At 31.7% G+C, this 13,920-nt stretch overlaps 2 protein-coding genes across 2 annotated transcripts in view; both read right to left on the minus strand.

Annotated features, from left to right (window-relative positions):
* LOC108687170 (sodium/bile acid cotransporter 7-like) overlaps positions 1-1,434 on the minus strand; it is a 3,588-nt gene extending 2,154 nt beyond the window's left edge. Inside the window, exons 1-2 of the mRNA XM_018192792.1 lie at positions 1,331-1,434; positions 65-215 (exon numbers count right to left, since the gene is read on the minus strand). Coding sequence (XP_018048281.1) covers positions 65-215; positions 1,331-1,336 — 157 coding nt within the window. The 5' untranslated portion in view covers positions 1,337-1,434. The remainder of the gene's footprint in view (positions 1-64; positions 216-1,330) is intronic.
* Positions 1,435-7,845: 6,411 nt separating this feature from the next.
* On the minus strand, positions 7,846-12,555 carry LOC108687137 (wee1-like protein kinase 1-A). Its single transcript, XM_018192757.1, has 4 exons — positions 12,119-12,555; positions 9,658-9,988; positions 8,423-9,317; positions 7,846-8,287 (listed from the first exon to the last, which is right to left on the minus strand). Exons 1-4 carry the CDS (start codon positions 12,363-12,365, stop codon positions 7,979-7,981), a joined length of 1,782 nt encoding a protein of 593 aa, XP_018048246.1. The 5' UTR covers positions 12,366-12,555; the 3' UTR covers positions 7,846-7,978.
* Positions 12,556-13,920: the final 1,365 nt, after the last annotated feature.

Below are 13,920 nucleotides of genomic sequence, written 5' to 3' on the forward strand. Positions count from 1 at the left end.
TATATATATATATATATATATATTTCTCTTTTCTTTATTGAAGTATTTATTGAAAACTCTTCACCATTCGTTGCGCCAATATGCGGTTGAATAGTTGCAAGTATCATGCATACGAGCATTAATAGAACATATCCATATCGATATAAAAGATTAGTTTTCTTTCTTGGCTGTAGATTGATATTTACACTCATTTTTTTATTTATTTTGAAACGTACCTAAAAGAGAAATACATTGTATTCTTCATATCAACATCTCACAGAAATTATTTATGAATATAAAATGCATTTATGAGGTAGTTATCATTGATAATCTTACCTAAAAAAGCATGCGTGAAAGCTAAATTTTCAGATTCTACGAAAACCGTCAATAAGAAGTAGTGAAAAGAGCATAAAAGAAATCAAATTAATTCTTCAACTTTAAGTAAGACATCATAGCATAAATCCATTTGTGGCAGTTATATTCTAATCGTACAAACGTCGTTCTCAAATTAATTCAAATTAATTGATCAATCTTACCGAACAAAACAATAAAAATTATATTCTTAGAAACAAGATGCATAAAACGTGAAAAATCGTAAGAAAAACTTGCTGCAAATGCATCCCATTAATTACTAGTAATTACAATTAAAATATAAGGGGATAATTCGCGCGAAATTATTTTAATATATAGATTTTTGTGATATTTTCTTATATCTGATTGTTCAAATCTTGCAGACAAAGAAATCAAAAGAGCATAATAATTGAGCAGTGTAAACGGATCCTGTAAAAACGTGTCCAATTATAAATAATCGGAAGCATAAGCGCCGATTTTGATAATTTTTCTATGCAATCGTCTATTGCTGCACTTCTATTGTCTCATTGAGCTTAAAAGCTTATTTGCGCAAGTATCTGAAAGCGATGAACAAACGTAAAAAAGAATTAACTTATGTTGCACAGGACTACTTCCTGTAATAATATATGTATAGGAATTGAAATGGTGCCGATCGAATAAAGAAATGCCTTTTTGTAAATAGAAGTTGGTTATTTATTTAATAACTATTATGCAGAGCCATTACATGCATTGTTACACGCTATTGTATGTACATACAATATCTATATAATCGACTAAAATATAATGAAAATATTGCGAGCTATATATTTGTGGATCTAAGAAAGAATTCGTGAATTTATCGTAAAAATAGCTTTCGCAGACGTAATAACATGCGGAATTATTTACGACACTGAAGAGGTTATCTATTAGTCGGCGACACGGTTCGCGAAGAATTATTTTGTTTCTCTTAATTTTGGATCTCCATTCGCATTAATAGAACCGAATAATATAATCGAGCCACCTTCATCTTCAAGGCAGAATCAGGCAGAATGAAATCGATGAAAAATTTCCCTCTTTCCTAGAATCCGAAATACTCGAAACAGCTTGAATATCAGTGGATACCAGTTGATATCAGTGACGTAGATGTACCCGGTGTCTTTCCTATTACAATTTTACAGCCAATGATGTTTTGAGAAAGGAAACCTCAATAGGAGTCTTCGATGTAATTATTTGCAACCGAAAAATATATTTTTAGTTTAATTTGAAGAGTTGAGTAGGTTAATTTTTTTTAATTAAGTTAAAATTAGCAGTGCTTTAAAATTTTAAAATCTCTCTAAAAATCGCCAATTCTGAAAAAAATTATAATTTGAGTCTAAATAAAAATATCATAAATTTATTTTTGATACGCTAAATATAGGGCGAATTTTTTAATTTATCGATTGATCGCACTGTGCGCAAATGTAATTTTGTTCCGTAAAAGTTGCATTTGTGCATAATGCGATTGATCAATCGATGAGTTAAAAAACCCATAATTGTAAGAATAAGAATGGAAGACTGCAATGCATTTTGGTGTTACACTATGAAATTAAACTTCAATTTCAACAAGTATTTTACAGTGTAAGGGGGGGGGGGAGGCACAATAAAGGGAACAGAGAACAGAGAATAAGAATTTCAGCCTATCAGAAATTGTGTACTCCACAATACATGATTTCTGATAGAAATTCTTATTCTCTATTCTCTGTTCCTTATTCCTTTTATTGAGCTTCTCTAGTTTCGTGTTCTAGCTGGAAAACAGCCCATGTTATCCCTTCATGCAGGAGTCTTAATAATATTTTGTCGATATCAAAGTTAAATTCTGACGTACCCAGCAAAGAGAATGGATTGAAATGGATTCAGATTTTCAGAAATATTGATTCACGAATGTTAAAATGAATGTTTTTTTAATCTGAATGCATTTTTATTCATTTATAGGAATTGCATGGAGCATATCTCTATGCCTTTCAATCTAAAAATAATATTAGCTTTTTCTGTGCACACAAACACAATTGTGAATACTGTTCAATTCAAAATTTTGAATAGGAAATGCAGTTTTTCAATCCAATTGCATCCAATTGAATCTAATAAAAAAAAAGTATTCGTTATTTAAAATATGCATTCGGTTAGAAAAAAATTTCAATCCATTTTAATCCATTCTCGTTTGCTGGAATATCTAATCAAACTGTAAGGTAAGTAGTACAAAGTAATACAGAAATATTTTTCTGTACTACTTATCTTATAGACTGATTAGATGCTTCAATTGTCAAATGTGCTATTGTTGCTATAGTTTCTCTCATATGCTTGTAGTGCGCACGTTAATTGTACATAGTCATAAGTTTAACGTCGATTTCGAATGTTAAAGAAATGTATATAGCAAGGATACTCTCGGTGATTTGTTATTGCTTGCCGAGAGAAGCTACGAGCGTTTGAAAAATTTTTCAGTTCTGCCTGAGATCGAATCCGGGAATCCCAAGATCTCTGGGCATAGCAGTCTCATGCGCTGCCTGCTACGCCACGCTCGCATTCAGTAACAAAGTACTTTGTCTGTTTGTCATATTTTAATTATTATGTATGTAAATACAAATATAATTTGATAAATACATGTTATTTTTTAGAATAATGATTCATGTTTTACGCGTTATACATAAGAAAATGTACAATCAAAGTCCTTCGTTTCCTTCTTTTCCATGAAATAAAGAATTCTGATTGGTTGAATTTCTTATGCCTCATTATGCGGCTATGCAAGTTTGTATGGATATACCCTTAAAAAGAAACGCTTGCAAAGCGTTGAGCGCACCTATATATTATTCCTTTCATCACGGAAGAAATTCAAGTGTGCTATTGCGCATATTTCTAATTAGCCAATTCAGTAGAGAAAACTACTAATCAATTAAGTCTCGGACACAATGCAAAGGAATAGCGATAGCGATAGAAATAACATGATTTCAATCAGAAACTGTGTATTCCAGTGTTTTTAATTTTCGCATTGTGTCTGGGATTTTAGGACTTAACGATCTTTAATATAATTGGCTCCTACATTTAGATTCAGCAAAGAACTAATAAAGACAAGAACCAATCATATTAAAGAATCACTAAGCGCTAATTATTTTTTTTTTTTTCTACTGAACGTAGCCAATGAGAATTGATACCAGACACTACCATCTTACCGCGATGATTTGAATGGACATTACGTCATTTTTCTTTTCTCATTTACTTTTGTGTTTACATTGTCAATTGTGAATTTAAATTCTGCATATTTACTATCTCATTGATCGATTTTAATATTTATAAAGAATTTCGTTTCCGAAAAAAATAATTGTAACGAAACGACATTGTAAGTAACGCGTTACTTACCAACCCTATATATGATTAATGCGTCAATTCTTTCTCCAAGATCTCCGACAAATTTTTAGCATCGTAGACACAGACTTTAAGTCATATTTTATCATCAAAACGGCGATATTGTCTGAGTTCGGTCTTTAGTTGGAATTCTCATAAGAACATATTTAGTAATACATTTTTCTTACTCTCTTTTTTATTCATTTTGAAATGTTATCTCACAAAATGTCAGTAGGAATAAATTCAATGATGAAAGAAAAATGCAAATCATACAACATTAACAATAATTTTCCAATCGAATCACAATACGTGATGCATTACGCTCATTACTCAAATTAGGTAATACGTACTTCGAGATATTGTTAATTTTTACAGAGATTCCTACGAACTAAATTCGCTGATTTGCACGCATGTTTACCAGCGCTCGCTGAAACTATTGAGTTAGATCTTGCGCAACATAACATTCTTCGTAATTACATGATGGAGACTGTAAGAACAGAAAGTATATGATAATCAGTTAATCGTTTATAATAATAATAATAATAATAATAATAATAATAATAATAGAAACAATTTATGTTTAAGCGTAAATTTACTTAAGCAAGCTATAAAGTTTAAGTTTAGTTCATTATGCTACTAGTATATTTCGCAACTTCGCTCTTTCTCTTTTCCGTTTAGAAAAATATTCATGCATATTCTTTATCTTTTGCGAATATAACGCTCTCGCATGTAAAAAATAATATGTTTGTATAATAAAAGTATATTAGAATGTCTCATTTTGTTATATAAAACGATATAAAGAATACAAATATAATGAAAAAAATATTTTGCTTATATTACCTTAAATTGTCCATTAATTTAATTAATATATTGATCAATTAATATTAAGTTAATAAATCAATTAAATTTATTCATTCAATTTATTTATAAATTAATTAAATGCATATTTTGCATCACTATATTGTTAATTTCTATCGTTTTATACAGCACATTAAAATATAATGAACGTTTATTACACGAACAATTCCTGTAAAAAAAAATGTAAGAAAATAATACAATATATAAAACAATTTGATGTTATGGATATAATCATACAGCAAATTTAAAAATTTGTATCGAGTTTAACAATGACAGTAACATATTCTTGATAGCTGTATGATTTCTCCTTATGACCCCATTCTTAAAAAATGCAATGGTTCATTTTATACATATAGTTGCACATTTCAATTACTCAAAAAATAATCACACAATAGCATTTTACAAACTTCCCTTGTTTTTCATAGATTTGAATTAGATCAAAGCATGCTTTAAAATTTAATAAAGTAACGAAGTTGACTTTGAGATTTTGTTTGGAAGAAACATTTACTGAAGTCAATGCGTATATTAACTATTAACGTCAATCTTTGGGAAATTGTAAAATCCTGCAAAATGAACACTAACATATTACCTGAGCAGCATATGAATGTTTATATTCGTAGCAATTGAAAAACTCGATGCAAAAACTGTTTAAGGCCATTTTTTTTAAACTTATTACATTAACCAAAAAACGATTGTTGCAAGTATGTGCGAAATATTTTATGAAAACCGTTAAAATATGTAAAGATGGATAAACTTAGTTCGGAGTTGTCCGCTTTTTTGTAAGGAATGTTTGAACCGTTAAGTTCACTCAAAAATTTTCGCTAAAAAAAATAGAACTGACTGGTTTTTGCACAGAGTTCTTCTCGGCATTGAAATAAAATTTTCGATAGGTCTGTTCGCGCTACTTGTATCTTCAAAAATTTCTGCATTTAAAGGAAATAGCGTATATTCGACCCTGAAGAGAGAGAAAGCGAAGACGCTGCGTACAAAAAGTATAAGCAGCGCGAACGGATCTAATATGCGAAGAAAACATTAACAGAATGTAATAAAAAAACCTAGGAACTAATTTGTCATTCATGATTGGAAACTGTCATATCCATATTAACAACTGTTCGTGTCGTTATTTTCGAAGGAAACTCAGTTTGTGATACTTTCAAAGAGATATTTAATCCGAAATTGAAGAAACAGATTTCAAATTTTATTATATCGTTCTTATAGCGTTAAAAAAAGTTTGGTAATAACTATAGCACTTTTAATTTAATAGTATTTTAATAGACAAATTAAAAGAATGCATACACAATATCAAGCATTATTTTGAACATTATAGTTCAATCAAATACAAATTTCGGAGAATATTGAAGATAATTATAACTCTGTATTAAAAAGTTCAAAATTTCATACGTATAATCGCATTTAGATACTCGTGTGTTTAATTTTACATTATTTTATAAATAAAATGATTTTGTATAAAATAGATTACATATAAAAAAGCTGTTCATTTTTAAGAAAAAGAAACAAAACAATCCAACAGCAACAAATTAATTGAATGAAACACTAAGAATTTTTTAGTTATCAAATTTGATTTTTACATATGTTACTTATATTTAGAATAATCCTTAATATATAATATGAGCATTAATTTGCATTTCTTTAATTTGTCCAATGCTATTAAATAAATGCTAATTATTATGAAAATTAACATTTAAAAGATATTAAAATCTGTTTCTTAAATTTTACCTATTTAAATCGAGTGTGAATGTTGTTTTGTTAATTTTTAAGATTGAATAGTACTTATTTTCAGGTTGTAAATATTAGCTACAGACAAAATCATTTGATAAAATCATTTTCGCAACTGTAAAATTATATGCGTATTATTGGAAGAAAGACGCTAATAGAAATAATATAAGAAACGTTAATTTCTCTTCTATGGCATAAGCTGTAAAAACATAGTGTAAATGAATGTTACATTAGCCTTAATACGTAGTTAACTTTGTTGTAACAGAAAATCATGAATCACGAATCATTAATATAAAAATATTATTTTTGAAATTTATATATGCAGTCAGTAATCTGCATATTGTTACATAAAAATTTTTAGTTTTATGACAGTTTAGTTTTACGATAATAAAAGGCACTTGGTAATCAGCTTAGTAATGAGCAGCGCATCATATAAAACGTTATATTACAGTAGAAAAATATATTCGTTATCCTGAGATTTCGCGCTATAGCTAAAACTTAAATTATACATCTTAAAGGTATAGAATGTATAGATAGTGACATTTCTATTACTTTTTGGCAAAACTGACTTGAAGTAAAAAGACAATAAAAGATAAACAGTGTATGGATGTACTTATTATTTTTGTACAGGTAAAACTTGGTTTCCTAGGATACAAAATTGTCCATGCATTGGTGTGATTGTAAGGTAAACGTTACAATCGGCAAGCGAAAGCAGGTTAAGAGGATATAAGAACAATTTTCGTTGTTATTAATGCCATCAGAACATACTTGTTCAATCGTGCATTGTCATTTTTACAAAAAAAGTTCATTTATATAAAGTAAAAAGAAAAAAACGTTTAAACGTTAAAAAAATAATTTATAAACTTATAATTCCTGAAAAGTGTAACTTTTAGATTTTATAACATATAAATATTGAACATGCAAAAATTGTAAAAGTCGCAATAGTTATTTCATTTCGCTTACATGCGATTTTTACTTATTATACTCCGCATGCACTGCATACCGAGATATAATAAAATCATTTTAAATCAAAACTTTTTATCAAAATAAGAAAAGTTTTAGAGTCCAGTATGTAGAGAAAGAATCAAGAAGTGCAAGAGATTCTACCAACATTGAAACATGAAAGAACATTTGAATGGTCTCAAAAACTTTCTTACTACACAAAATTAGCCTGCTAGAATGCAGTTTCATTTCATAATTTAGAAAAAATTTTTTTATACTAACCAACTCCATTTTAATATTAATCTTGTCATATTTGTGTGTTTTGAATGTAAATTATACTTTAAATTAAACCAAACTTTGCTCCCTCAGTGCTATTCCAGAAATTAACCGTAAACTTATTTGCTTGCTACACACGCTCGTATACTAACAAATTTCGTTTTCGATAACAATTCAAAAAAATACACAACCATATTATAGTATAATAAGGATACTAATTGTAAGATATTATACGTTGTTTACAGCTATATAATAAACATCAATCGTATTAGGAAAATCATCATAGGGAGAATGCTCATTTACAATCGTATGTAATTTCATTCAGCATTCTGTTGTGTAAACGTCTTATTTTACTGGGAAATCGTACTTAAAAAAAACTAGATACGGTATCACACATGTTAAGGTGACTTCAGGAAATCGATCGCTTCCTTAAGTTCGACCTTTTGAAATTTTACCGGTGTCAAAATTTTAACGAATTGATTCAAAAGTTCGTAGTGCTATTACTACGATTAACTTTTTTGCCTATAACACGGGATGACGATAATCTGCTGGCTATCGGTCGCAATTGTCGATCGCTATTACTACCCTCGACGACAACGTTCGGTGCAATGGACTTCAGGCACATTGCTGCGTCATGGAGTCGTTTTGATAAGATTTCATTCTTAAGTTTTTCAGCGTTCAATTCTCTTCGTAATTGGGCTTTGGTTTTCTTTCCGATCGGACATAAGACTCGGTGTTGCATCAAAGATATCGCTGATGGCCTCATTTCTGGATTGGGGTGAATCATCAGCTGTGAATAACATAAAACAGCAATGTAAAAAAGATCAAAATAACTTATATTAGGAACATGATACAAGACTTATCCGATAGATCGCTAGAAAAAGAAATAATAAATTGTCATTAAACTTCAGAAGTAAGATCATACCTTCAATAAGTTGTTCAAATCGCGACTGCAGTGTGGCAAGTCTGGTAATTTCCCCTGTCTAATGTCATGCCACATAGGCCCGTTTTTCGGCAGAAGTCCACCGCCACCCGCCTCGTAAACGGTTAATCCTAAGGCAAAGATATCGGCCTTCGGTAAATGATTGAAATCTTCCTGCAGAATTTCTGTTGGAAGGTATCTGCAATCGCCTTCTTCCACCTGCGGATTGTTGATAGATGTGACATGGCCGAGATCACCAATTTTGTATGTGATTTCCTCGTCGACATTTTCATCCTCGTCAAAACCGTCGTCCGCGGAGTCATAGTTGATGGCTCGCAATTTCTTTTCCTTGGTGATGAAAATGTTGCCGGGCTTGATGTCCATGTGCACAAGTTGCATGCTGTGTATGTACCTCAGTCCTTCAGCCACATGCAATAGCAATTGGCGCATCTCAGCCTGGCTGAAGCGCTGCTTTTGTTTTTGCATTAAGAGGATCGTGTCCGCAAGACTACCACCGTTGCAATATTCGTTTTGGATGATCATATGATTGTCTTCCGCCCAAGCAGAGTAATAACGGACCACATGCTGATGTTTGCCGAGCACAGCGTGCGCGTACACCTCATTCAACGCGTTCTTCTCATTAATGCTGCCAGCTACGGGTTTGATGCTCTTCTTGATGGCATATGTACATCCATCCAATCGATTGATGCACTTGTACACGGAGCCGAATTCACCGATCCCGATCAAGCCGAGTTCGTGGAACTCCTTATGATAACGCGATATATTCGAATCCTGCAGTGCTACACGTTTCGTCACGTGTTCGTATTCGTTGTCGGAATCTTCGGAGTCAGCGAGGTCAAACTTTGGTACTTGCATATCCGGTGAACTACTATTACTACTGTTGTAAAAGAAAGAAAAGTAATGTAGTTATGAATCTGAAGCAGATTTTCTTTCTGGAAGTTATAAAAAACTTTATAACAAACCGATATATATAATAAACCGAGATATTTTAGCACTAATTTTTAATATTAAAATTTAATATTTGAATAACATATCAGAATAAAATCTCAAATTTAATCTTCAAACAAGAGTCACGAATGGAAAAAATATCTTTTTTTTAGTTTGTGAATAGTAAAGATAAGCATTTGAATTATACTTTATTATTGTGATTATAGATTTAGTCACAGATTTTACAGAAAATAAATAATAGTTATAAGATATACAGTTCGAATACGTACCCATTGAGACTACGTTTAGATCTGCTTCTTTTCTTTGCTGTTATTAACATGCCAGTAGGTGTGAATGGATTTACATTCGCGGCGGGTTTTTCGAACTTATTCTGGTAACTGGGGCTTATCTTAGAAGGTTTAGGTTTTTCTAGAGTAAAAAATCTAGAACATCTTGAAGGTATCGGAGTTTGTAACACGCTCTTCTCTATCAAAGTTTTAGGGGTAGTAGGCGAATCGAATAGACGTAATGCCCTAACACGTTTGTAGGGTGGACTACACCCCATTGAACTTTTGTGAAAAACACTTTCACGACTAATGGGAGCCTTGATGGCTGGAGTACCTGTAAATAAACATTTATTCCACATAAAAAGCTTGTAATCATCATAAAATTCATAGATAATGATTTAAAAACCGATCTGAATTAGCTTTTTATTATACTTATTATACTTTTAAATTACATTTTTTTCTCTTAGAATAACTTCAAAAATATTGTTTAATACTAAAATCATGGAATAAATTAAAATATAAAGATATATGAATTTTCTGTAAATTTGTAACACAACCATAAAAAATTCTAATAAAAAACGAAGAAAATAAGATACGGTATACGCACTTAAATATAGTTAATAAAATTTTATCTCATTAGACAAAATGACAAGTCAATAAAAAATCGAATTAAAAATTTTATTTACGAGAATATGATTACTTTTTAACAAGTAGAATTAATTTTATTAAACATGTGTGTGTGTGTGTGTGTGTGTGTGTGTGTGTCGTCAATAAGTTTACGCACTTAAATATAGTTAATAAAATTTTATCTCATTAGACAAAATGACAAGTCAATAAAAAATCGAATTAAAAATTTTATTTACGAGAATATGATTACTTTTTAACAAGTAGAATTAATTTTATTAAACATGTGTGTGTGTGTGTGTGTGTGTGTGTGTGTGTGTGTGTGTGTGTGTGTCGTCAATAAGTTTAGGCGTCTTATATGTACAATATTGCATGTAATAATTATTACATGCAATTATGATGATATCATCAGTACAAAGAAAATCTAAAATCACCGATGTTATCATAATTTTTTAACTAAAAAACCGATCGTAATCAGAATGTCGTATAATTTACGATCGTAATTTCGGAAAGTGAAGATTTTACAGAAAGTATACACGATGCAAAAAAATTGTCAAATATGTCAATATCAATAATTTCGCATCATGCGCTAATTTTAAATCAACATCACACAAGTATTTGAAATCTTAAAACGAGAAGAGAAAGAAATTTATAAGACAGGAAGTAACAGTTGTTCAGAAATATAAAGAACATAACACAAAGAAATGCAGAGTCATCTGGAATCAGGTGGGAATAGAAATTTTCTGGCAAAACTAGCGTGATACATCTACTTCTTACATTTATATCTACTGGTAATCGACACAAAGAGTTTAAAATCCATGTCTTGAAGATGGTTGCAGATGACAATCGAAACGTTGATCTTTTGTTTGTATGAATTAAAGGAAAAAAAATTTTGTATAATTAGACACAAATAATAATGTGTTCTAGTTCTTATTTGCCTAAATTTATATTAATATTAGCTTAAAATCCATGTGTTTTGTAACAAGATTGAATTTTGATAAAACAGGCTCTCACAAAATTTCTCTGGCATAGAGCATGGAAACGAACTCGCAATGCGTCCTGATTATTATTTCTTAATTAACACGATGAGCAAAAATTCGCAATTCCTTATTTTAAAATGAACTGTTTCCATAAACCGTTTTTTACAAATGGAATCGTTTCCGAGTGAATTGGATTCGTAAATGAAAATAATATGAGGTCATTTCCGACCACTCGCCCCGGGGGGGCAGGGACGCCGTGACGTAGCATGAAGAGAAAGAATCTCTGTAGCTGCACCATTGCATTTTTTGCATTTTAAATTAAGTAAACATACATAATTAAACGTGTGGAGAGAGAAAGTTGACAAAAATTCAAATAATGAAACGAACAAACATTTGAGATTCCGCTATTCGTAGCTGCACCGTGTTACACTCTCTACACGTAAAACGGTATGCGATGAAGGATAAATTAAAAACAGATGTTAAATAGCCATTGGAACAGAGAAGAATAAAGAGTAAAAAAAATTTTAATATAAGAAAACGTAAAATATCGTTCTATTACACTCTCTGCACTTCAAACAGACATACAACACACATAAAACAGGTGTTAAATAGACATCGGGGAAAGATAAAAGTACAAAGAATGCAATAAAATATTCGGATGCAATAAAATATTCGAGATATTAGAGAATCTCGAGAATAAATGTAAAGTTCCGTTCTCCGTAGCTGCACCGTGTTATACTTTCTGCACTTGAAACGGCACACAATGAAATACAATACAAAACATGGATATGATGTCAGAAAAAAGAGACGAAACGTAGAAAAGGTCTAGGAGTAAACTCAATGAGATGCAAAATTCTAACCTGTAACGAAGATCGGAATTTTGTTGTTGTTATTCATCGGCTGGCCCTCGTCGTCGTTGCAATCCGTCGCGTCGAACAGCTTGCGCGGCTGTAGTGGCGGCGGTGAGTCGAAGTCGTCGACCGAGGAGTCGAGGACGTCGCACTCGGGGCTGTTGTCGCCGGCGTCACCGGCACCACCGCAGCTCCAGGTGAGCTCGCCGTTTTGCATGTCGCACGCGTCGTAGTGCACCTTCCGTGCGACCTCCATCTTCGCAAGCCGTACGATCACGTCACGCACGTGCGGCGTGCGTGCCGCAACGCTTCTCACGATTCACAATTTACGGGAAAGGAAAAAGTTAGACTAAAAGAACTTGGAGTAAATGTCGGCTGTTGCAGAGCTGAGACAAAATCGAGAATTGATCGAATCACTAACGACGTCGACGTTAACACACTCGCGACCGCGTTCATCCAAAGCTCCGACGAGAGCACCGTTCATTCCGGCGATCGCGTTCGTTGTGGCGTTTATGATGGCCGCTGGGACAGAGCGGAGTGACCGACGGTATACGGTCGGCCGACCGACCAATCAACGCGCTCGGTACGGAGACCAAACGGATGTAACGCAGTCTCTAATTGGTGCTCTGCCGTTCTTCCATCACCGCGGTACCTACCGGCCTGTTTTGGACTGCATGGAGCCGAGGGGTAGATTCTTGTGAATTCGGCGAAATTCTATACTATTCTACTATTTTCCACACAACATATTTTCCCATAGGTCTTTCTTGACGTCGAAAAGTAATAGAATAGAAATCATTTCCTTATTACGCCGTTTTGTTTCCCTGTGAAACTAAAATGGAAACGATAAACATGAATTTTTTTGAATCGTTGACTTTACTTTTCGACATGCGCGATGATAGGAGGAACGGCGATACTTTTCAAGATACTTTTTCGAAATTCAAACTCTCCATCTACTCGTGAGGCGACTCTCGCATCGGTGAATGCTATTACGATAATTTTTCATACGTAGATGATATTTCCTCCGAAAATTTCCTTTATATGTGAGTAACCCAGCAAACGAGAATGAATTAAAATGAATTGAAATTTTTTTATACTTTAAATAGCGAATACTTTTTTTGGATTTAATTGGATTCAATTGGATTCAATTAGATTCAATTGGATGCAATTGTGAATTGAAAAACTGCTTTTCCTATTCAAAATTTTGAATTGAACAGTATTCACAATGCATAGAAAAAGCTAATATTATTATATTGATTAATTTTTATATTTATATTGATTAATATTTTTAGATTGAAAGGTATAGAGATATACTCCAATTCCTATAAATAAAAATGCATTCAGAATTGAAAAGCATTCATTTTAATATTCATGAATCAATATTTTTGAAAATCTGAATTTTCAATTCATTTCAATCCATTCTCGTTTACTGGGAATAGAACGTATAGTATTATCTGGTAAGTAATATGCGACGTTATCGAATGCATGAGGGAGGATCGGTGTTATTTGAAAAGAGTGCATAAAGATGAAACTGTCTTTCAGGAATAGTGATCGACATTTGGTTCGAAAGAATATAAAGGATAAAATCAAGGAAAAAGTAAAAATATGAAAATATACATGTATTAAATTATCATTTTTTTCAAGAAATATTAACATTTTTAAAAAACAATATATAATTATATATATAATTATACATTGAGAAAAAGATGTCTAAAAATATATTTGTGAGAAACATATTTAATTTTATTGAAATAAATATTTATTTAAATACGGGCAAAATAAAATTTTATTCCTAGCAAATAAGCCATCTATTT

Source organism: Atta colombica, unplaced genomic scaffold, assembly GCF_001594045.1.
Source record: "Atta colombica isolate Treedump-2 unplaced genomic scaffold, Acol1.0 scaffold200, whole genome shotgun sequence".
Taxonomy (NCBI): domain Eukaryota; kingdom Metazoa; phylum Arthropoda; class Insecta; order Hymenoptera; family Formicidae; genus Atta; species Atta colombica.